Source organism: Folsomia candida, unplaced genomic scaffold (assembly GCF_002217175.1).
Source record: "Folsomia candida strain VU population unplaced genomic scaffold, ASM221717v1 Fcan01_Sc012, whole genome shotgun sequence".
NCBI lineage: Eukaryota > Metazoa > Arthropoda > Collembola > Entomobryomorpha > Isotomidae > Folsomia > Folsomia candida.
Genome location: NW_019091204.1, coordinates 3,044,399 through 3,070,524, shown reverse-complemented (window position 1 = coordinate 3,070,524; position 26,126 = coordinate 3,044,399). Strand labels below are relative to the sequence as shown.

At 36.6% G+C, this 26,126-nt stretch overlaps 1 protein-coding gene and 2 long non-coding RNA genes across 4 annotated transcripts; 2 read left to right on the top strand and 1 right to left on the bottom strand.

Annotated features, from left to right (window-relative positions):
- Positions 1-284: 284 nt before the first annotated feature.
- Positions 285-3,817, top strand: LOC110855374. Its single transcript, XR_002548447.2, has 3 exons — positions 285-423; positions 2,748-2,830; positions 3,481-3,817. It is a non-coding gene; the product is annotated as an uncharacterized LOC110855374 (long non-coding RNA).
- Positions 3,818-18,456: 14,639 nt separating this feature from the next.
- LOC110855390 lies at positions 18,457-21,256 on the bottom strand. 2 transcript variants are annotated; one of them, XR_004835965.1, is made up of 6 exons: positions 21,116-21,256; positions 20,655-20,994; positions 20,153-20,318; positions 18,796-18,898; positions 18,670-18,736; positions 18,457-18,594 (listed from the first exon to the last, which is right to left on the bottom strand). It is a non-coding gene; the product is annotated as an uncharacterized LOC110855390 (long non-coding RNA). The 2 variants fall into 2 exon arrangements; XR_004835964.1 differs by having other exon boundaries at positions 21,064-21,204.
- Positions 20,750-21,310, top strand: LOC118437235 (deoxyuridine 5'-triphosphate nucleotidohydrolase-like). The gene is made up of 2 exons (XM_035856127.1): positions 20,750-20,971; positions 21,039-21,310. The coding sequence occupies exons 1-2, from the start codon at positions 20,785-20,787 to the stop codon at positions 21,278-21,280; spliced, it is 429 nt and encodes a 142-aa protein (XP_035712020.1). The 5' UTR covers positions 20,750-20,784; the 3' UTR covers positions 21,281-21,310.
- The last annotated feature ends 4,816 nt before the right edge of the window (positions 21,311-26,126 follow it).

Sequence of the window (26,126 nt, the reverse complement as noted above, 5' to 3'; positions counted from 1 at the left end):
CTACAAATCATTCTGTTACACACATATGAATGTACGTATGTATGTATTTATTACTTGTACTCTCATATTCATAAGCTCATGAAAATTCTGCTGAGTTCAACTCAATGTCAAGATGAATCAAATCTTAGATAATTTACACTACTTATTTATAATATCAAAGTTCAGTTTAAGTTTAAACTTATGCCCCGCAAGAGATACTCGTGCCTCAGGTTTTCCATATTTCGCAATATATTTCGCAACTTCACGTGTCTAATAAATGGAACCTGACCGAACATCGGATGACATTTGCTTGCTTATCATACCCAATACAACTTGAGCAAGGAGGTATAAATGGAAGCGACGCAGTGACAAGAGCGAACAGTTAAATTTGTAAGAGAGTAGGAGTATAAAGTTGAATACACACTGACGAGAATATTTAGTAAGGTAAGACTCAAAGAGATATGTAAAATATTTCTAAACCTTGCTACAAAGTTTTTAATATTCAACGTAGACATTTATCGTTGCACATAGGGGTTCCAGTCCCGGGATTTTTCGGGATTTTATTCCCGGGAATTCCCGGGAAACGGGATCCCGAAATCCCGGGATTTGAAGAACTGAAATCCCGGGATTTCGGGATTTTTCAATTTGTCATTCAGAATTGAAAATTGCTTATAATTTAAAATTTTAATAGCAGTTTTAAATAATTATCGGTTATATGATTAGTAAGAAAAAGCTTCGATGATCATAACCAATCAAAATTGATCCTGAACTCGAAAATATAAATTTTAAACAATATTAGTGGCCACATTTAATGTACTCGTACGTTTATCCAAATTTCATAATTTGCAAGTAACATTTATAATACAAGATGGAAGTTAAAATTTTCTAATCTCGATGTCAGATTATAACTTGAAGGAACAAATAAACCTTATTTTCGGTATAATTATAGAATCTGAAATCAGTTATGATCAAAAATGCTAAGATGTTAGAAGTCATTTCGAATTTTAGTCGATGAATTTAAGGCTGTATGAAAGGCTTTTTGAACGTGGTAGCTCATATACATATGTACTTATTTAAACTTGAAATTTTTGAATTACCGACCTCCATGTCCAATTGAAGTTTTTCAATATTAATGTTAATGCAGGTTAGGCCAATTAATATTGATATTTGATAAACGTAAATTTATGCATTTCGGATTAACATGCTGACAAATCCTTGATTAATTATTTAAGCTTTCTGGAATGAAATTATTAAACTCTTTCTTCACACCTCTCCAAAATAGTGAATTTTAACTAAATTGGGCTTCCACAATACATCGAATTTTTAAATTTGCCATAGTAGGCAAAACAATATAATTACTAATTTGTATTGCTACAGTACATAAATATGTATGTATTTTCAAAATATTATTTTGTGTAGGCCAGAAAATAGCATACTTTAAGTATTTCTGCAGGCACAGATCCCAAAAACACAAAAGTAGGTATTATAAATAGTGCTCGGCACGAGACGAGACGAGACGAGATTGCCTTGTCTCGTCTCGTCTCGAAAGTGACTCGAGACGAAGTAATCGAGACGAGACGAGATGACGATTTTGTCATCTCGTCTCGTCTCGGTCGAGACGAGATGTCTCGACATTCATCCATGTTTTTCAAAATATCTTTTGTATTCTTCAGATAATTACAAAATACAAATACACAAACTGCAAATATTTAGAATATTAATAATTGGCCTTGTATTCCTTATATAGTAAACTACATACTAGTAGTTTACACAAAAAAATAAAGGATAAATCTTAATCGTAAGCTAGTAACGGGACGATAAAATTTTACGACGCTTCCATTGAGTCATTTCACGTCAATTTTCGTTAGTACGTAAACACGTAAACTTACTAACCTTACGAGCTTACGACAAAACGTACCAATATCTCTTGTATATGATTTTTACCCAGTAAGTCAAATTTTTGGTTCGTAAGCTGATCTTCGCAGGCTTATGAACGTAGTTACGAGCTTACGAAGGCTAACATGAAATACCTGAATGACTCGTAACCGTCATAGCTTATGTTACTACATATACATAGAATACTTGGGATATGGATACGAAGGAATCGTTACCCGCAGTATATACAATTTATAATTGGAGTTATATAGTTAGTGTCATATTTGAGTGTCTTTTACGTAAAAATCAGGATATTTGCAAACTGGTTAAAGTTTTGATCATAATTATTCGTTTTATCTATTGTCTCTAAAAAAATTTTTGAAGGATACTGCATTTCCCAAAGCTGCTCGCTCATTGCAGAAGGCTAGAGGACGGAGAATTTGCTGCTAAATTTCTGCATTTTGATGTATCGAGACGTCTCGTCTCGACCGAGATTTGTCGAGACGAGATGGCGTTGGTCTCGTCTCGATCTCGTCTCGTCCCGAAATCTTTCGAGACGAAAAAGTTGGTCTCGTCTCGTCTCGTATCTCGTCTCGTCTCGAAATTTTCGAGATAGTCTCGTCTCGCGCCGAGCACTAATTATAAATATGCTCAGTCTCGGTACTTTTGAGAGACATGTACCTTTTTGTACACCCAAATTTGACTTGACCCAAGTTATAAGGTAATATTTAAATTTCGGGAAAAATTCCCGGGATTTCCCGGGATTTTTCACGGCTAAAACCGGGATTCCCGATTCCCGGGATTTTAAAAATCGTCCGGGATTGGGATCCCTAGTTGCACACATACATACATAATTCGAAAATTTATTAAATCAATTTTACTTTTTCGCCCAGGTTTCCAGCCATGCGATCCGTCAAGACTGTGCTGATCCTGATAGTCCTGGCATTTGTATTGCTACCAATTTTGTGCGCCCAGCGTAAGCAATATGCAACTTTTCCTTTTTCTAGCTACGAACACTGGAATTTTGGATTTTTGAATATCTGACCTCCTTGACTCTAAGGAACAGGTCAAAGGTCAGATATGCAGAAATTTTGTCGCTAGGAAGAAAAGTTCTTATATTATGTCAAAGTTTTAAATTTTCTAACTGGGTACCCCTCATACTCTTTCTTGCTTTGACCCCTCAGGGGCACAGAGTTTCTGGCTCACAGTACTTATGGTACAACCATGGTGTGCATGCATAACTTTCACAATTATACGTTTGTATAAAATTTTCTTATGTTTTGGCTTTTTAGTCTTAAGCTTGGTACTCAGGACGGATTTTTCTTGTGAAAAACAAAAACGGGAGAAAGAAATTAAAGTAACATTTTGCTAATGATTTGAAGAAACACTCGCATATGGTACGGTTTGTCGTGAAATTCAAGTAATTCCACTGAGGGATTAATTTAACTAAAGCAATAAATTTTAACTTTTTAGTGACAAATCCTTCCTGAGTACTAGGCTTTAAATAGTAAAGAGATTAATGTTGCAAATATTATTATTTATAAAAAAATTACGATATTAATGTACAAATTTTAAATACTTTCTATGCAAAAAATACATAACTTCAAAATCTTTGTGTATTTTCAGAATGCAAACTTTTAGGGCTACCCGTACCACTCACGGAATGCAAAGAACAATGTGAAGTCCAGGAATATCCTCTCGCAACGTGCCCTTCTGGGATGACATGCTGCTTATTAGGCTGAAGGCAAAACCAAATATTCTGAAAGCAATTATTTAATTTGTTTCAAAAACTGAATATAAAACCAAAATTTATGAACTCTAAAAATAACATGAGATGATAAAATTGGGCAACAAGTAATTTGCATAGATACTCGCAGAATTAAAAAAAAATATTGTATGTTAAAAAGTTGACACAAATGTCGTTATATTTCTCTAAATAAAATTCAGTTTGATGTCACGTACATATTTGCATATCGTTCAAATTCGTATATTTAGTTTTCATTTAAAGATTGGTCTTCCCGATTACTGACAGCTGGGATTAAACATTAACGATTGAATAGGGTATCTATGTACAGGCTGGTTTAATTGTAAGTGCGATGCAGCAATTTATCAATGGGAAAAGCTCGCAAATCTCTATTATGTAGTTACAGGAAATGGGATTTTTACTAATTAAATTATCCAAACTGCTGGAACACTGGTGACAAAATTCTTAAACTGTTGAATTTTAAAGACAAAATTTCCGTAACTAATGGAAATTTATGAATTTTTCTCATCGAAAAATTTTCCCTTGTAGCGTGACATTTAAATCACCTAGTAAATAGTATTCTAACTTAAATTTTGTATAGGTACATACGTTTATATATTTACGGACTCACCCGTAATTCTATGGGACATGAACATTGTAAGAACTTTGTGAATAAATTATTATGTATATATTTATTATTAGCATATTACATACATCTCACGTAATAGTTATTAGCCTCTCGTGCAATTTCGCTTGATTATATTTCTAAATAGTGTTTGCGTTGGGAGTACTAAATGCTATTTGCTATCTATTCGTAGTAATACATATAAATAAATTAATACATATATAGTATGTACAGTTAATTAAATCATCATTTATCATCCATATAAATTTAATTTAATATTACATAAATATATTATACTGAAAATTATAAAGGGAATGCACGCAACGGTCACCAGTTCACATTTCTTGCATTGAATTTAAATATTCATCTATCTTACAACGCGACCCTCTCGGATCAAAGTGAGTGACGCGATCTGATTAAAGCAGAAGGTTTGAATTGTAAGCGGCGTCCCGGGGTCGATAAAATTGGAGCGGAATTTGACCTTGAGATTGGAGCAGGACTTTAGCTGTCTCCTAAACATGGCTCCCTTCTCCTTTAACCCGTTCGCCTTCCCGCTTAAATCCGTCAAAACTCTGGCAGACGCTGAGTTGACGAATGACGCCAACGTGAAGACGAGAATGTTTACGATGACGGCTTCTCCGGCGAGAAGGGGGAATACGAGAAATCCCGGCATGCCGATGTCCCCGTGATGATTTATGCACACGTAGAGCATCACCATTTGGAGGGCGGGAGATGTGATGAGCAAGGCGGGTAAAATCCGGTCCATGAGAAGAGCGTTGAAGTTCTTTTCCAAAATTTGAATATTCCGGTAGAGACTGAGTTGGTTCTGGAAATGGTTTGGAGGTTGGTCTGGACTTGGCTGAAATTAGGGAGAACAGGTTAATTCAGATTAATGTAGGCACATAGGTCCGATCCGACATTACCCGATGGGTCGGGTCGGATCGTTTTTTTAATCCGCAGGTATCACATGGATCAGATCTAAATACGATCGAATATTCTAAAATCGGATCGGGTTAGAACCTGATGCTATGATTTGCCCGGTTATCAGATTATACCGGACTACTCAGCCCCAATTACGAAACTTATTTCAGTGTGTATAAACGCTGGGTAGTCAAAGAGCACACTTGAGTCTGTCTAACTACCCGCGATATGGAACATTAAAGACAATTCTCCAGAAAATATGGGGTACTGTTAAGAACAAATTGTGTATTTATCCGGAGAATAGGCACACGCTGAAATATGCACATACCGTAAATACTCTATTTATAGCGGGGTCTTGGGCCTAAGTTTAAAAAATTGAATAAGCTTGTCTCTAATTATGGCATTCGTTTAATGCCTGTCCTTAGTTGCTATAAATTTACCCGGGTCTCTAATTATACCCGGTTTGAAATTGTAGTCAGGTTTGTGGCGTCATTAGACCCGGCTATAAATAGAGTATTTACGGTACTCTAAAATTGCTGCAGAATTTTACATTTCCAATTGCCATCAAACCAAAGAAGAATGCATTCCTTATCACCAAGCTTACTTTTCTAAGATGAAAATGTAGCTGAGGATGGACTCGATCCCTGCGAAGATGATGTAGAGGGTGTACCATCCCCCAGCGGTGAACATGTGCCACGCCATCCAGCTTTCGAAGAGGTGCAACAAGGCCACCTCAGTTTTCCCGCAGTCCTCCACGATAGACAGGAGAAACGGCGGTGTGCACGGGGCGAACGTCAAAAGTATGAATTTCAGCACAATAGTTACCACAAATGCCCCCGCAGCGAACGGGATGAAGAACCGCATCAGTTTGCAGAACATGTTAGATTTGGAAGGATCCGGGAGGTCTGAAACATTTGTAGCCAACTTTAAAATGGTGCTCCACATGATTACGAGCTTGGCTGAAGTTAAATTCATGATTTTGCCGGATTCGAATAAGAAACATAGAGATTCAGATTCGGACTCGAGATTGGCGAATTCCCCAAAAGAAAGGGTTTCAATTCAGACCCGGAAATGTGGTGAGCACTGAATAATTAGAACGAGTACGATACGATTCTAACAATTGGATCGATTATTTCTTAGGGTCATGCAAATACGAAAATATTTGTAATTTGATTCAGACTACTTAATAATAAAATTTTTAAAAAAATACAATGAATGTGGTTCCTATATACTGTCTCATTTTATCCCCGTGTCTATGAGGGTCTATTAATATCGCCACAAATGATTAAGTGCGTATATTTAATGTAAGATTGTCGGACGGTGCTGTTAATATTACCTCAAAGTCTCGAGAAATTTGATTATGGTGGTAACATTTTGAATTTTGTCACGGTCTCCGTTTTTAAGCATTTTAAGTTTTATCACCTTCATACATCCCTCATGTCAACTTACCCCGTAATATTTTCTTTTCGAAACTCAAAAAAGAATTGACAACTTGAATTGGCTCCTTATCTCCCGAATAATTCCATCGCACCACCGTTGCCATGGCGTACAACGGGAGAAAAGCGGCCCCTTGGAAACTACCCGTCAAACTTAACTCTCCAAAAAATACGTTTGCAAATTGTGCCGCCGTGTACGCCACGGAGAGGACACATTGCAGACGTACGATTTGAATATGTTTCACCCATTTTATGACATTCCCCGCTTTCGGGTCAAACTCGAAAGGAATGCATTTCAGAAATTTACAAAGGGAAAGTTCGCACTTTAGGGAGGGGATGTAGTGGATGTGATACATGGCTCTTTGTCCCACTGACTGGAAAATTATCGCATTTACGGATAATGTTTGAGCTTAAGTACACTCTAAGAAATCCAGTATTACAATTATGTATACCAAGCGATATTTACATATTTATGAATCTACCAAAGTGGCAATGACGCGTAATACCGTGTAGTAATAGCTCGGTGCTAACGTTCTAACATACATATAAGTAGCACGTTATTACGCCCGGTATAATTTTAATACCAAGCGTTAGGAAATTTAATAACGATAAATCAATACCTGCCCGACAATGCCAGATTTCTAGCAGTGTATCGATTAATTTTGGACGAAAGGAGATAATTAACCTGCAGAAATTATGTAGGTCTTTCACTTTGATCAAGATAAATAAAATTAAGTACACTCTTAAAAATAACGTTACCCTTTTGAAAAGTAAATGCACTATATACCAATATTTTACGTTAAGTGAAGTTCAGTTACAATGGAACCTTTTTTCATGCTACACCGGGATCGACTAGCGAGTTATGTCAAAAAATCAGGCCAAATATTAGGAGTCACGTGACACTTATTTTTCCGTTGAATGGCCAATTTGAAGAAAAATATTGGCGGTTAAGTTCAATTTTTGAGCAAATTTTCCCCTTGCTTTTTCCTCCATGGGGCGAAAACCAGGCACGAACTTTGACCCCCAATATTTTCTTCAAAGGCGCCATTCAACGGAAAGATAAGTGCCATGTAAGTCCTAATTTTTGGCTTGATTTTTTGACATAACTCGCTAGTCGATCCCGGTGAAGCTTGAAAAAACGTTCAATTGTTAGTTAACTATACTTAATCCAGACTAAGGTTAACTTGATCAAGAGTAAAGTTTGCTCTGGATTTAGTACAGTTTACTCAATTTAAAGTGCATTTACGTTTCAAAAGGGTAATGTTATTTTTAAGTGTGTAGCTTTAATTAAGAACATGTGGACCGTAGTTGCAAGAATTATTTATTTAGTGTTGATTCGGGAGTTAATATCACAGCCGCTTATGAGACAATGAACGGTGACAATGTAACGCAAAATTCTGTATGTATTTACATATTTCCGGTGTAAAATTTATTTGCATAAATAGGTGACAATCTGTTTGCTCTGCAATTTTGTTGTCAAGTTTGAAATAATTGCTCATCTTGTACCTAAATAATCTGACATTTGCATCTTTCCACTTTCCGCACGTGTACATGCACAACGAACAAATACTTGTTTAAGGAACTCCTGATATGAATAATTTACATATAACGGGATAGTTTAAAGTGAATGATATTTAACCCTTCAACATGATTAACAACAAAAAAATGCATTAAATCGGCGACGCTATAAGTATGTTGTGGTCATGGCGCGGGAGGACAAATTCAGGAGTTTTAATAAAACTAGAAAAACTGAAAATTTAAAAATTTAACATTACGTTGTATAGAGAAATATCAAAATTTTCGGGAAGAAAATCTTCAAATTTAGCATAGTGTTGGCATAGGAGAAATCCCTCAAAATTGCAACAAATTTTAGGTCGCGGAGAGAAAATGGTGAAAATCAATGACCTCCTAGAAACGACAATTGTCTTCCTTCAGCTCCATTTACTGTTTACTGTTTACTGAAGTTTATTAAAATGTCGCAAATCATCAGAAACAATTTTTGGGGACGACTTTTGTCTTACTCCCGAATTAAACCATTTCTTATAAAACGACAATTGTCGTCGTTACAGTTTAAAAGGTTAAGTATATTGCTGTGTTAAATTCTGGAAAATATTCCAACCCTCTAGTCTCACTTGTAACTTTTATTTTAGAGCAAGAATTATATGATTCGACAATGACAATTTTTAAGGTATACTTTCAGTATATAAGTCACACTGGTCGAAAAACGTTGTTGAGACATAATTTTTTGTGTCAGGTCACCCCAGTGGGGGTAATGGCCATATCAGACTTCAATGAGGATCGTACGGGGAAATTCATAGAAGATGAAGCGGTGGTTACTTTTTCAAAATTAGAGGTGTTTTGGATTCATGAATGCCGTGCCTCGACAGCTTTTTCGACTTTTCTCGAAATTTCAGTTTTCCAATTTTTTTAATCACTGAAATTTTGATAATTTGGTTCTCACCAAAAAAATTTTGGTAAGTTATTCTTCTGTATTTGGATATCAAGGAGATACACCCCACAAGGTATATACATTCTGAATCCTAAGGTTTAATTAGGAAAATGTGGACTGGAATCGAAAACATTATTTATTTAGGATTGATTCAGGTGTTAATCTTCGCCGTTTATGAGACTACTAGCGTAATTTGTATATTTGTACATATGTATGCATGTTACCATTCTGAGACATATTACCTAATTTATATGTACGTACGTATGTATGCTGTAGTATGTAGTAAGAAGCTTATTTATAATTTTGTGCAAATACTGCAGGGTCAAAGTCAATGTCAAGATGTAATTAATTAATTAGGTAAATCTTATTCTAAATACTTGACTTATTTTTCGTATAAAAATTTAGCCAATGATTTAAGTGCAAATACATAGATACATAAATAAGATAACTTAAAATAATGCCTCTAGTTGTCCATATTTCGCAATATATTTCGCAATATCACGTGCATAATCCTACGCGAACAAACATCGGATGACTTTTGCTTGATGGTGAGATGCAACTTATTGTGTAATACGGTACATACTGGACGATTGTTCAAATCCGGTATAAATTGAAACGATGCATAGACCCGAAGCAGCAGTTGGACTCGGAAGAGCGTAAAGTTTGCTAAAAACCGAGAAGAAAATTTACCCAGGTAAAATTTTGAGGCTGGAAAATATTTTTCGAAATAGCCGTACTTACAAGGCGTAGACATTGACTGGTTTTCTCCTATTTTGACCGGACTAATTTTAAATTGTTTATGCACAGAAATTTTAGCATTCAAAAGGTCTTCTCGCCTGTGGCGGAATTTTTGGATACATTTTCAGACAAAATTATGTTTTTTGAAAAACGTATTAACTTTTTCAATTTTTATCGGCTTTCAAAAAGCTGAGAACATTTTTGTTTAAAATTACTCAAATGAAATTATAAAACTACGTTTTACCATCTTTTTAAATTTAAAATTTTAACGGTATTTCAGAAATTTGAAAAGTTCAAAAAAACTTGACTATTTTAAAATTAGAAGTTTTTGAAAAGTAATTTTGTTTCTAAATTATTTACTGTAATCCTGTTGAGACATGTTCTTTAATTTTTTAAATTAATTAGGTTAAAATTCGGGGGTTCTAGAACTTTGAAAACCTCTGATTTGAACTGGAAATGTATTAAAAAATTCCGCCACATACGATAACACGCGCATTTTAGAAAACGCAAAAATATTGGTCCACTCATTTCTGCGTGAATACAATTTAAAATTGGTCCGGTCCGGTCCAAATAGAGGATGATCACCTCACAACTTCCCGTCGTATATTAATTCGGAAATTAATAAATTAATTTTGCTTTGTTGCCCAGGTTGTCAACCATGCGATTAGTCAAGATTATCCTCATCCTGATAGTGCTGACAGCCATCTTGGCCCCAGTTCTGTGTCAAGTAGAAGGAAAAAGTAAGCAATAAAACTAAATCTTCAAATTAATAAGCTACGATTATAGGTTGATAGGGGTTTTCCTAGCATAAACTTCACAAAAACTAATCCTAAGATTAATGAAGCCGTGGCGTGAAAAGAATCGCAGATAATAACTCCAGTAAAATACACGTCACCAGTTAGCTTTTTGATCAAAAGTTAGGCCCGGATTTCTTAGTGGATGTATGTATATTTAACGAATATGTAGATGTGATAAAGGAATTGAAATTTCTTTAACCCAGAGTAGTAGACTTTTGGGGAACGTCCATAAATTATGTCATGGGAAAAAATTCCGATTTTTCAGACTCGCCCACCCCCTTGTCACGCGTTACACTTCCCCTTAACATGTTGGCGTAAATTGGAATGCTCCGAAAAAGTTGCATCCTTTCACCCCACACGTAATTTATGGACATCCGTATACATTTTATATTTGATGAGGTAGATCAATTGGTTTCATTTACAATTAAACATCAAGTGGATTGTGTAGGTACAAATCTGGTACAAAATTTGACATCAACCAAAGTATGTATGTACTCACATACATATGCATACATTTTTATGATTGTTGCTGGTTTTGATTAGTTTTAGAAGGATGAATGTTTAAATATTATGACAAAGTTGGGACCGAAAAGGAAAAAAAAGTCACTGTACAAATAAATTGGCACTCTTTATACATATTTCCAGTATGCCGCGTGGCGGGCCTGCCGATTCCATTTACGGTGTGCAAAACGGTATGCGTTCTCCAGCCATCCCCAGCAGGAGCGTGCAATGATGGGTTGACGTGCTGTTTAATAGGCTGATAGCAAAACAGAACATCTTGAAACCAATTGTTTAATTGATTCGAAAAATAAATACAAAACAAAAATTAATAAAATTACATAATGGAACGAGATAATAAAATTGGGCAAAAAGTTATTTGTTCCCGCAGAATTGGTAATAGATAGGTATATAAATACATACGAAATATTCGTTCAAAAAAGGCAAAAGTCCTTAATATTTTCAAAACCAACAATTTTGTTTTTGTTTAACAAATTGTCAGATTTTCTGTCGGATTTTGTTTTTCGTTTGGAGGCATATGTATGTACATAGCATACATACTTAATGTGCATTCATTTTGAGCAAACGTGCATTGTATGTATGTATAAGCGTCTGTTAAAAAGCATAGGTCAAAAATTAGTCCCTTACAATTTCGAAATGAAAGTATTCACTCAAATTCATTGTATAAGATTGTCACTCCAGCACCAGATAGGGTTGTAATATGCTTCACAGAGGAACAAGAAGCGTATAGAGAATTAGTGTCAAAATTACCTCATGTCGAACTAATCAAAGGCTTGGAATTCGATCTGGAGGAATTTAATCCGGATATCAATAATATTATTGTAATTGACGATCAAATGAATGACGCTGTTCAAAGCGAAAAAATTCATCAACTACTTACAAAGGGGTCACATCACAAATCAGTCTCTGTAATAATTTTAACCCAAAATTTATTCCCTCAAGGTAAACACGGTAAAACCATGAGATTAAATACCCATTACACAGTAATTATGAAGTCGCCTACGTTTGCTTCACAAATTAATTACTTAAGCAGACAAGTTTTCCCGAACAAATCACGCTTCCTTCCCGACGCTTATAAAAAGGCTACAAAAAATCCTTACTCCTATTTAGTGTTAAATTTGCACCCACGTTGTGACGATCAGTATAGAGTAATACAAGGTATTTTAGGTGAAACGGATAAATTTGTTTATCTACCAAAATGAAATATATTATTGAAATTGAGGGTTTTCAGTTGCACAGTGCATTTATTATAAAAGAATTGTCAATCGTCGCCTATGAACGATAGAAGAATTGTACGGTATTGCGAAAATCGTTTGCATAAAATTTATTGGTCATCTGGAAACGACAAATTTATTACCGTACGAGATTATTTACAAGAACTTTTGAATAGAGACGTAGATAATATTGTATATACTAAGGGAATGGCAAAAGTTAACGTTTTACGAAACTTGTTTAAACTAAATTGCAAACTTATTGACATTAATACTATGGATGATAGCATTAATGAATTATGGGATCAGCTAAGACGTGAATATAACGACTTGCAAGAAATGACAGAGCAACAGTGCCCGTTACGATTTCATAAAGCAAATCCCCATTGTAGCCATTTCAAGGCGGCTGTAATTTCGTTTTATTTCGAAAAACTGCAACATCAGGATGAGCAAATGCTTACAGAGGAATCAAGGTTTTCTGAAGACGTTACACAAATCCAACGACCAGACCAGGAAGAAACTCATTGAAGCGGCAACTCCCGACCAAATTAGAGCTCTCACAGAGATTGCTATGAACATTGTATGTGGAAATTTTCCGGTAGCAGAACAGAAATTAAAAAAGTTATCATTGCACAAAGACTCAATAAGAAAATTGTCAAAACGAACTTTATCACACAAGAAGAAAAAGCACTTATTATTGCAAACGGGTGGTTTTCTACCTTTTCTGATTTCACCAGTTTTATCAGCATTAGGTGCAATTGCAGGTAGAGCCATTGGCTCACAGTTGGGGTTATAAAATGGCACAAAGAATGCGACTGGTTGAAGACGACGAATACAAGCGTTTGCTAAAGAGACATACCCCTCTATCTCAAGTCAAAGAGCATTTCTTTCGTGATGCAAGTGGTCGAGCCGATCAAGTACTTGATAATTCTGAAATCCCTGATGACATAAAAATTCAACTTTATGGTTCCATCATGAAAAGTGTAAAGCAACAATTGAATCAAATACTAGCTGATCCTATAAAGGTCAAACTTAGCCTAGACAAACCAGATGCAGCGATTAATGCCGATAGTAGTGCAGACTTTAGCTCCCTAGATCATTTTTCATCTGCTATATCGTCACCAAACTCAACCTTAAACCAGAGTTTCGCGTCGTCGAAAGGTTCAGCGACGGCGTGGGATCCAGATACACTTAATGAAGTTCCTCAAAGTTCTCCTTTAAATTTTTACGATATTATCTTACTCAGAAATGAGCCCGCAAACGTCAAAGCTACGAAGCTTATTCCTCTCATGACCATGCTGAAATCAAGGCCCGATCTTATCAAATGGGACACAAATGGAAGGGTAACTTTTTTTGGAACAGAATTTGCCCCGGAAACCAACATAATTGATTTGGTAAATTACGTAACACGAGAATTGAAGTGGAGTCATAATCCTGCAGGTATTAATCGTATGTTAACAGTTTGTAAGATGGTAAACGTTCCAACGACAATGTTGTCCAAGGATGTTAAGCAAGACTTAATGGGTCCACTGGAAGGAATCAGAATTCGTTCTAATCAAACCGATAGCGCTTCTAGGATGGGAGGCTTTAAAAAATGGAAACCTATATCAAGTAAAGACAACTTAAATTCTAACTCAGACTCAGCTCGTTCATCGAGGGATACACATGGACCTACGCCGATGCGTAATGTAGATTCGGGTGCTAAAAGAAAACGACGCCGAAATCAAAATGCAAGCACAAGTTTCGGAGCACCTAACTTATAAACCTTTCAACATGTTTAATAAGGACATGAGCACTTTCCAAAAACGGCTTCAATCGTACGAAGGATGGCCGACCAATAAGGCGCAAACACCCCATACGCTGGCCGAATGTGGATTTTATTATTCCGGCGAATCAGATAAAGTTATTTGTTATTTCTGTGGGGTCGGCGCGCACAATTGGTTGCCAGAAGATAATCCTTGGATTGAACACGCTCTTTTTTCGAATAAGTGTACATATTTATTGGTTAACAAAGCCAAAGCCAATCAGAAGGTAATTTTATCAAAAAAAATTTCAAGTCAAATTTGTATTAGTAATATTAGAATTACAAGCTTTGTTTTATTTCTATAGAAAAATTTTTCTGTTGATACCGCCTCTGAAGAACCTCATTCTGAAAATGGTAAAAATTTTGTTAGTTTCGCTATAGAAAAAATCAGACGATGCAAATATTATAATGATTACCTTTCAGCTGCAGCTGCTGGAACTCCAATTCTGGCTACCGTAATGGTTGATCCTATCTGCAAAATTTGTGATGCATCTGAAGCGAGATTCGTGGTTCTGCCTGGTGCCCATTTAAGTATGTGTTTAGACTGCGTGTGTACACAAGATTATTGTCCACTTTGTCGCAAAAGGATCAAATTTCTTTTGAAAATATTTATTGCATAGACTCGACTTACATGTTTGTACAAATATAAAACTAATATATTTAAAATGAAATATAACCATTTTCGTTTACTTCATGCAATTTACAACTCTTAATTTTATTATTTCACATGTACACTTAACATAAATTCTAACCGATGTAAACGGTTTACGCAACGATGCGACAATCATGATGGGCTATGGTATTAATCCCATCAGCTAAAATGTATCTCTTTGAATCAAAGCAATGGAGTGCAACTTTCGAAAAGTTTCCAGAATAGAGTTTGTGATGCCGTGAACGAATCAGATTCATTCTGCATACCAATTTCTTTTGTTTGAATAGCACTGATTTAAATCGTTTATGATTAATGTACTTATCAACTATTTGTTTCTTGACACCTTTCATTGCTTTCTTTCTTATACCTTTTCCAAGAAAGGAATACATCTTCGGCGCAACACCTACGAAACTCTCTAGAACATTTCCTTTTGCTCCATCTGTCATCTTCCCTATAACTTTCTTGTTGACGTTCGAATAAAGAAGTGTGATTGGTCATAATTACTAAAATCAAACTCGTCAGCGTGCTCAGCCAAGTCCTCGTACAAATCTTCAGTGGTTATTGAATATGCTAATGAATCAGTATCTGTAAACAAGGATTTCGCTGTTTCCCCGAACCACTCGCCAATTTCATCATAGTGCCACTCATACATAAAGAGTTTACTTAAGTCGAGTACCGTGAAGGCAATATACAACGGCTTATTAAATTTCACCACTGCGCGGTCAAGAAAAGTTATGACGAGGTCAGGACTTAAAATTTGATAATTTTTGAAATTCGAATGTCTAGTCAACTTCTTCATCTGCTCTAGGTTACTCACAATTCTAACATCTTCTCGATTTCGTACTTGTTCTGCGGATTTCCCGAAAATGCTGTTTACAATAAATTTGAACATATTTTGTTCAAAAATGGTTCGTGCTTGTTGACGCAAAGAACCGTTAAATAAGACATAATTTTTCAACCATGCAGATTGACTGAACTTAATTACACTGTGTACTTTTTCTAAAGTCATTCCTTTCTTTAAATAATATTTTAAATTCCTATAATGCACAGCGTACCTTTTACGAGGGCCCAAATGCTGTACGAGCTTAGGTTGCTTCTCAGAATAAGTCATATTATAATGCGAAATAAGGTCTGTCTGATACGAAGAAAGTAGCTTACTGTTTACACAAATTTTCTCGGGGGCAAGCGGGTACTCTGAATGTTTGGGGTGCAATGCCGACCCGTACCCTAGGTCCACAACTAAAATTCGACCGATATTATCTTCATCGCCCCATTTTAAAATTTCTTCCGTTGTCAAATTCTGAACGAACTCTGCGTCTTCCCATTCAAAATCTCCTGTGGGTAAATGCTGAAGAAGAGCTTCCCCGTACAAATTGTTCTTGTCAATGTAAAAAAGATAATTGTCTCCATCTTTTATTTTTCCGCTTTTTCGTATATACTTATTCCTCGCCGAAGCATATCGCGTCGAAATCATTGAAACACCACCGCGGAGTCCTAATTCTATAGTATTATACATGGCAGAATCGATAAACAAATCTAAAACCTGTTTCGTATTTAATAATGCAGCATCCCATGAATACCCTGCTAGCGAATAATAGTGAACAGGATCTAGTTTATAATGTGTCAAGGCAACCTCACGAAATTTCTCGAAAACAGAAGCCAACAACAAAGTGTCGGTCATTAAATAGAGATCATGATAATCCCCTAAATCCGAGCAATATGATTTGAAAATATGTTTACCGTACTTGTAATCAACATCTGAAACGCCCGAACTTGCCAATGAATTGTAAAAGTCGGATTTTTTGGGAAACTTTTTTTGATCAAACTTTTTCCACTTATCCATATATTCATACATATAAATTCATTTTCTGGACATCTCTTTAGCCGCACCCTGTCCGAAAATCTGTATTAATGGTTTGAAGTCTTGCTCAAAATTATTTCCCAACAACAAGTCATTCGTCAGAGTATCCAGCGAGGCTGTGAGGAAGAGAAACGAATCCAGAAAAACGTAATTCTCACAGAGCAACGCCATATACTTTTCAGAATTAGACGGAATCACTTTCACTTCTTTCGCAGACAGTTTTCTGACGTAACTAAGCAGTAAGTGCGAATCATAGCTAAAATTGTGCATTAAAACCGGTATTCTATCTTTTTGACGGTATTTGGCATTACATTGACGATGCGCTGCCCCCTAAAGCGTCCAGTTTCATGTGAATGGTCCCTTACTTTATCCTCCTGGAGAACATTTTCACAAATGTGACAAATATTACTCTCTTCATACAATGTTTGCTCTTCTAATGTAAGATTTCTCATGGGCACCTTGTTTAAATTCAAACTATTTAGTTGATCGCAAATTTCATCAAGCTCTTTTACGAATATTTCCATGCAATCCTTTCCACGATATAACGATTTATAAATCACTTCATCGTTTGAGACAACTACAAAACAATAACCGCTCGGAACATGTTTAGCGTACTGCCGTATTTTTCCTTTTCTTCGCTTTACTTTCATACGGAGAGCCTCAAAATCCGAATAAATGACAAACCTAGATTTTAACTTATTTTCAAACTTTTTAAATCGACAAACAGGCTCCTCGCGTAAATCATAGGGATCTGGCATGCAAACGCGTTGCTTCTTGAAACAAAAACAAAGTTCTTCGTGTTTATTTAAGCGAGCTTGACTTGGAAATAGAGCAAGGCAATTATAACACAGTAATCGCTTATGATGATTTTTAGAACCGTAAAGTTTTTCAATTCCATTTATGTACATAAAATGTCCTGGATTATTTGCACAGGTTTGAACGTAAAGTAGGTTAACAATTTTCCGTTTTTAATCTCGGATGTGCATACTTTGGTATTTAATATTTAGCTTCCCTCGATCATCGAACCCGAATACATTTACAGCGAACATCTTCTCAGCGTTTCGACTTTCAAATGTTTTGATATTCTGCTGTGTTGTAGGAAACTCAATGCATTTCCAATCATAATTATTTACAAATTTTTCGTACTGTCTGATCCTTGCTCTATGAAGTGACTTTATATCGTTAATATGCATGCCAATCAGAAAAGCCCATTGAAAGCATTTGTTTCCCTGCATTTGCGGATTGATAATTGCTTTCTTTCCAGCCAACTCTTCAGGGACCGATACAAAGCAACCACCTCGCAAAATCTCGAACTCGGCAACCCGAATATCGCTTCCTAGAATTTCGCATAAGTTCCATCCCGAACCATATTTCTCGAATATTTCAATTTGGTGTTGAAAATTCGTGTCAATCTCGTTTAAAACGTCAGTCAGATAAAATTTGTTCAATACAACTTTCATATTCGAATTTATAAATTGTGTACAATATTCCTCTTCTTCTTTGTCGCAAAACGGGGTGTCTCTAATAAATTTACATTTCAGGGTTATTTGAATTTTTACGGATTTGTAGTCATTTAAGCATTGTTTAATAATGCCATACGGAGCATTTTTCTTCTTATTTCTATGTCGATATGTTCTGACATATCCCTTAAATGCAGCTCTCTTTAAAAGGGTATGCGTCGTTTTGTCGCTTTCTCGATCTCGTCTGTCGACTGCTTGCTGCCGTCGTAGAAGATTTTATGTGCGTCAAAATATGATTATTTACAGCAAAAATATCGCTGTCCTCATACATGCAATGCGGACATCTATGTGAATTTATATGAATATCGTACCCTTTGTCTTGAGTGAATTCTAAATTACATAACTTGCATACATATAATCTAAAAGGCCTTCTGTGATTCGCAACGTGTTTTTCGAACCGCCTTGCTGAGGCGAATTGAAGTCCACATGGGATGCATCTCGTACAAGATTTCCATGAATTCATCTATAAAAATTATGACACGAAATGAGGATAAGAAAGATTAAATATTGAATAAATCATAAATTCGCAAGGACGCACATTGATATGAGAGAAGTGAAAACGCATATATTCCTCCGCTTATAAAAGAATCCGCTCGTTCTCCAGTCTGCTACAGTATTTAATTATTAAATTGTCATTATACATAAATGTGGTGGTCGTACTCACATAGATTGTTTCATTCCTTCGAGCATCACCAGCCGCGAGTAGTAGCAGCAGCAGCAGCAGCAGCAGCAGCAGCGACAATACGACAAAATTCCGAGATTTGCGTCTAAATAATAAGAAAGTTTATTATAATTATTATATCATCATCATCTCAATTAAATTAAGTAATTATGTCATCAGCTGACATAATTTACGTATGTGTATCATACTTTTGTGAGTTGATAGCTTAAATTATTTGTGACAATTTGGCGTGTTGATATCGGGTGTATAATCAAATACCAAATGGAATTTAAAAATAATTCGGTTCTCATATTTATACTACTGAAGTGACATCATGACGACTAAAATGTCAAAGATCAAGTACACAGAAAGAAGTATTAAAAATAAATAAAAAATAATTTAATAACAATCTACTAAATACCTCTTGTTACAAAGAAAATAACTCAAACAAAGAAGATAATACGCATAGTCACAACAAAGTAATTAATTAGATCACTCCATTAACAAGCAAGTATTCACTTGTTATCGTATTATTTTATATTCTTGTTTACTGCCGTCATCATGTTCAATTTTGAGATTAAATCACGATTTAAAAGACGACGATCTCCATTTAGTCGTATTAGTCAAAGAAATAATTTCGAGGAGTTAACTTTGAATTGTGAACAAGAAGAAAATTTTTCATCATGCCAAAAAGTAAGTTTTTTTTTTTTTTCTTTCAGAAATTTTATTCAGAAATATTCTTAAGCAAATTGCTTCAAAAGCAAAGAAAACAGAAAAAATTATTTGAATCTACAATTTAATTTCTATTTCAGAAAACGATAATCGCAGAAGCCGCAGCGCCACTCGCAGCACGAGCCGCAGTTCCAGCGATAGTAGTTCTTCACGGTCAAGTCATCGCAGTTCGTCGGGCAGCAGCGATGAGGGTAAAAGGCCTAGGAGCAAGAAAGCAATTTGGTCGGACGACTCGGAATCGGACCGATCCCCGAGATGAGACGCCAAGAACAAGAAGACCCACAAGGGCAGAAAGGAAGCCGAGAAGAAACATAAGGATAGCGACCGTAAGATTTATCATTTTATTTTACTCATTTATTTTATTTTTTAATTTGTAAATTTACATTACGCTCAAGCTCTTATTTACAGGTAGATGAGAAGAAGTTAAGGATGCGGAAAAGAAGCCCATGAAAAAGTCTAACGAAGGACCTAGGCAGGGATCGGGATCTGGAACTAAGCGAAAAGCTGGTAATATTTTTTTATTTATTAATTTTAAATATTAACACATTCGAGACGTAGATTAATATTTTATATAATTCGATTATTTTCAAATACTCAATGCAAAACATTAACTAAATTAATTGCTCACTTTCAGGCGACGACGATAAGAAGCCTGCGAAGAGGATCGTGAAGGACCAAGTCAAGTCGGCCGTGAAGGACGCTAAGCGGAAGACATCCAAGAAGGATCCCCAACCTCACTTCAGCGGCGGAGGAGCAGGTGAACAGCCAGGTACAATTAAGAAAAACTTCTCGTCCTACGAAGAGAAGAAAGATTCGCAAAATTCAATTTGGTGGGAGGGGTTTTTAGGAGGCGAATACTACCTCCGACTCCAAACATGGCATAACAACTCAAAAACATATTTATCTTTACGCAAAAATCAAAATGTGGGCGCAAATATTCTGGTCGATCATATTGGTCATTAGTAAAAGCGTTAGAAGAAATGCGCAACGACGTTGGTAGCATGCTCCCGGCAAAACCGGACGCTTAGAGCTTTATTTGATGTTAAGCTCACTAAAAGTTTTAAAATTCAAATTTTGGTTACAAATACTAGATTATTAGTTATTGCTCCATAAATCCTCTCAATACTTACCTTCAAATTAGCACCGGATCAATTCTGAAAATAAATAAATTCCAATACTTCATTAATTAACTAAAATTGTTGTCTATTAATTTCTCACACAGTTGACGGACTTATCTTTGTTCGTCGTCATAGACGGGCAATGTTTCCGAGGAAGGCTACGCCTGGATCAGCAGCATATGACCTATTTTCTCAAAACTCTGGCGAAATCAGTGGTGGCGGTGTTGGTGTGGTGGAGACGGGGATCCAAGTTATACTGCCCCTCAACCACTTTGGTTTGATTAAGGGGAGGTCAGGATTGGCCGCAGCAACAATGATATCCACAGCAGGTTTGTTGCTCATTATTACATTACTGTTACAAATTGAATAATTACAAATTTATAAAATTTATTTAAGGTGGCATAATCGACCATGATTATACTGGGACGATGAAGATTATCTTGCACAACAACTCGAGCGAAAACTTCGCTTACAAAGCGGCGTCACGCCTCGGGCAGCTTGCAGTAATCCCAATGTACCACGGACCAGTGCGATACGTTGAAGGAACTAAGAAAGACGAAGAACACGGCGTTCAAAGAAGTGAGTTCTTATCCCGCGAGCCGCGCGGTGATAAGGGATTCGGTTCGACTGGACAATAACGCGTTTTTGGCATTGTTCATCACTTCACATATATCACTTCCAACTTGCTAACAATTTTTCATTTAAACTGTTTTGAATTAGTTAATTAATTAATAAATTAACTTTTTAACCATGTGGTCGGTATTTCCAGTCTGTTCACTGGGTTGTCACAAGCACGATCATATTAATCTGAACATTTTGGCAGTGTATAACAACTAGAGTTAAAAACAATCCCATGTTTAGACGATCTCGTTCACTCAAGTGTCGCTAAAACTCCCATTCTCATATGAACATTTTGCCATTGCATACATGCTTACACTTTAAACAATCCCATGTTTAGTCAATCTCAAACATTGTAGAAGCTCTGATTCTCATATGAGCATTTTGGCATTGCGTGCCCAATTGCATGCATGCACTTTTGATAATTTCATATTTGTTATAACTTGGCCTAACAATGGTCAAGTTATAACAACAAATATTTATTAAAAAATTTCGAATAAAAGAAATGTTTTCTCAATTTTGTTCTTAAATTGAATGAAATTTGGAAATATTTTCAACCAGTATGACCCAAACATTACTTAAATACACAACTTATTATGAAACACATCATTATACCGAACCATTAACAAATCTTTTAAAACAACGCCATCAATTCTTTAGCGAAGGAGGCTGAAATCTTCTCCAGCTTGTGTCCTACCTTAGTTAGCGTCGATTGTCATTGACAAATTCCACTGTGCAACTAATTCGTTTAAATTGCATCTAGTCTCTTCATCCTTCTAAATTAATAATATTCATATCTATGAAGGTCATTACATACCTTGTTCATTAACCATACAACATATGCATGTATACACGTACCAACGACCCGGACAAATATATATGTTGAATCGACATGCACTACACGAGGGCCGCCCTTACGCCGTCAGTAAGTTCAAAGTTTCTTGACTCATTAAACCGAATTGACGTGTTTTTCAAACCTGTCACAAAATATGTAGATACGAAGGAACATTATGAATCACGAAATAAGGGAACCCGTCACTAATTTTTACTGAACAAATCCTTACCTCGCCAATCCTTCACCCCTTCCAACACGGCCTGGGCGACACCAACAGATCCGCCTGAAATAATGACTTCTCCCTTTGTTAAGGCCCAAGCACCAAAGGATCCCATCGTTTCCCCCATACATTTCGATATTTTGGGAAAATCAGTGCTGTTAATCTTCAACCTCAACTCGGTAACGGATGGGAAGAGGTTGTTGCTGGCAGCTTGTACATCCAGCTGGCCATAACAGGCGCGGAAACTCAGCTCGAGCGATATTATCCCTTCGTGGGGACGCTGGCAAATTTTAAAAACTTCCTGTACGTAGCGCCCTCGTAGCGATAAATGGGTCAGTTTTGGTAGGTGGGTAGAGTCCAGAAAGCTTTCCATGTTAAAATGTTGAACAGAATGGATCGTAAGGTGGGTAAGGTTGGGGGCGGAAAAGTTCAAAATCTAAGATAAATACAAATTTCTTATTTCTAATTATGGAATAAATAATAGACAACCTACCTGAATACACCTTGACTTACATAGGTTGAATTGCAAGGTCCGCACAGGCTAATTCAAGCATTTCTAAAGAATTTGCAAATCGTTCCAGTATTTGGGAAAGTACGGAATTTGGCAAATTAAAAAATCCTTTAGAATTGAACGTCACGTTATACTTCAAAGTCTTCAACTTTGTACTGGATAATTCCAAATCCGGATTTGCATTGTTTACGGTTATGATGAGCTCTTCTAGTTTGGGGGCAGAATTTAGTAGCTCTTGTAGAATAGCCCGAGGGCCGACGGACAGATGATTATTTTTCCATTTATCGCCGATTAATTTAAAGCTAACCACTTTCAGGTTGGGGAGTGGATGAAATTTTGGTGCTTTGAGTGCCCCCTCGTTCCCCCAACTCTCAATCAAAATGGGCAATCGGTTCCGGAAGTTGGTCGTGCTCGAAGATTCATCCTGTTCGAGTCCACACTTATGTTTGTTGCATAGGTGAAGTTGAGTCAAATATTTTGAAATTTCGGGCAAACCAGCAGCGGGCTTCAGGTCGATTTCCTAGTCGTGTTTTGAATACAATAAAGTAACATTCCTTGCCAGTTTGGGATTGAAGTAGGTCATGCTCTTCACGTCGGAAAAGTCGAGGTGACCCTTCCGTCCGAGAAAGGTGGCGGATACATCAGCCCAAACGGTACAAACTGGTCGGACAGAGTTCTTCAAAGTGGTGAAATCCAAATGGGAGAATATTTTCTCCAAAATCTAACACGATAAGAATGTACTTACATTTTGAAAATACTACGTATGTGCAATGCGTTTTCAGTTTTCCATTGTAAAATTAAGGAGAGTGACCATCAATAAATTTTGTCACGCAAGCATCGTTACTTTCTATACACCACTACCCGCTTTAACTTGTGTCACACATGCACGATATGATTGTAGCCTTGGACCCCCCCCCCCCTCACGTGACATAATTTGGAGACGTTCTCTGAGCAAGCTATTAATTTGTGAAAATTAAATAATTTGGAGGTACCAAAGGATTCATGAGCGCCTTTCCCATCTCCGTATTTTCAACCCGGTCAGTCATATTCATGCTTGCGACAAGGGGACACATCTTCTCTGTCATGTTCCACAACACAACATCACATTACTTAAATACACTTTTATCCACAACACACGAGAGAGAGAGGAGAGAACAGCAGGTTTGTCTCTCTCGCGATTATTATTTTTCTTTTTAATTTTTTGTGAGTTATTGACCACTCCCAATCGTCGGGTTTGTGGCATTGTCATACTCTTGGACTCCGTTAGTCAGTGGTAGATGAGTTTTGAAACCTGGACCTCGGGTGACCTTTTTGTGCGACATTGTGATTTGACGTCAGCCGGCCTCCCCTGAGTTGTCTGAATAGACTTTTCCAAGTTCTTGTTCGTGCTTACTTCAGTCAGCTCCTCTTTCATTGGAAAGGAGACTCGGGGGGCACTCATATACTGCAAAGTTTCTTTATGGTTCCTGTCCCCTACCACAACGTTGTCTCGCCGCTCTCCACATCCGTTTTGGAAGAATTTTCAACATATGCGCTGTGGGCAAAGCGGTTTAATTTGCCCTTGAACAAGAGCGCTCTGACCGACGGCGCTATACAAGTCTCGATCCTCAACAGGTCTATTGTTCCAGTTTTTAAATTTCTATGGCCAACTATTAATTGATAAATTCTGTCCAGTAATTTCAACAACGGTGCTGGAAAGGAACAGAATTCTGAACAACATCAACGGATTCGAATAAGAATTCAAACACAAAAAATGGATCCGATGCATGTCGAGGATGTAGTGAAGCTGGCACATCCGATAACCAATTCAGTGGTCCTCTCTGGTAGTAGAGGGGATGATAAATACAGGGAGCTGCATAATCTACTGGAAGGTCAAATATGGGACGACGAGCGACTTATGGGACCAGAGTGCCACCTTTGTGGTGAAGATGTATATGATTATACCAACCCTATTACGTACAAAGACTCTATTATATATATTATGTTCCAAGATGATTTAATTGAAGATTTTTGTCGGAAGGACGGATTGCTTCAATGTGTTTATTGTTTTAATTATTTCCACAAAAACAGGTGCAATTTGTCTATGTCGGCCCAGTCGTTTTTTAACTGTTTTCTTTCTAAAATCTGGGCGTGTCCTAATTGTATTCCTGATTTTGAATGTAAACCAAAAACTGTTAAACCGAACAAATACCTTAAACTAGCAAGAAGGTTGATTCCTTTACGAAACCAGTATGATGAAATGTACTCTACAATTAAACTTTTTAGCAAAAAATATGACTTATTTATGAACACATTTGAAGATTATGGAATAGGTTAGATATTATTCCCTTCATAATTAATCGATTTTAAGGTTACAATTTGGATTCCTGTGTTGATTTTACATACAATTTGTATGGTTTGATATGGTGAATGGATAAGAAATGTATAGTAGATTTTGAATGTTTTAGTTAGTTACATATTTGTTTATATTTTATGTGTCACTTGTGGAAGAGCATGGTTTGTTACTGTGAACTTGGTAGACACTTGAATAAAGCTTAATCAATCAATCAATCAATCAATGTTGAAATCACTACTCATAAAATGCCAGCGTATTCCCTGCCTGCCTGACTCTGTGATCGAGTCCAAGTTACCCCGTAGAGAAGACAAAGAAGGACGCGGAGTGAATTGCATGCATGAAAATGCTGCTCCCTACTGCATGAGTCTGAACTTGGCCTGCACGTGACTTTCACGTACGTACACATGCCATCAAACTCAAATTAAATGCCTTTGTATATAAACACAGTGTGCAAGTAAATTGAGTGAGTGAGCAGTATATATACATACATACGTCACTCATCAATAGTGGTTATCATGATAAGTGATCTTGATAAACACTATTAATTAATTATTTTAGTTTGAGAAACTCCACCCACAGCGAGTGGCATATCAGTTCGAATGTATTTTTGACGCTGAATCCAACGCCGTCAATGGTTTTGACCTGCGAGGCCCCCGTGACCTTGCCGTGACCGTGGGGTTCAAATATGGCTTATTCGTGATGTCGCATATCAATTCAAATGTATTTTTGACGCTGAATCCAACGCCGTCAATGGTTTTGACCTGCGAGGCCCCCGTGACCTTGCCGTGACCGTGGGGTTCAAATATGGCTTATTCGTGATGTCGCATATCAATTCGAATGTATTTTTGACGCTGAATCCGAATCCGTCAGTAGCTTAATTGGCGTTAATTGTAGAAGTTAACGGGGTTTATGGAACTTAACGGGAGCGTGAAGCGTGGGAATTTAAATAGTTAGCTATGCAGTTA

Excerpts from the sequence above, each read along its gene's own strand:
- LOC118437235 (XM_035856127.1), top strand. The coding sequence starts at position 20,785 with ATGTTTCCGAGGAAGGCTACGCCTGGATCAGCAGCATATGACCTATTT. Across the intron at positions 20,972-21,038 it reads AACAATGATATCCACAGCAG|GTGGCATAATCGACCATGAT; the intron begins GTTTGTTGCTCA and ends AATTTATTTAAG.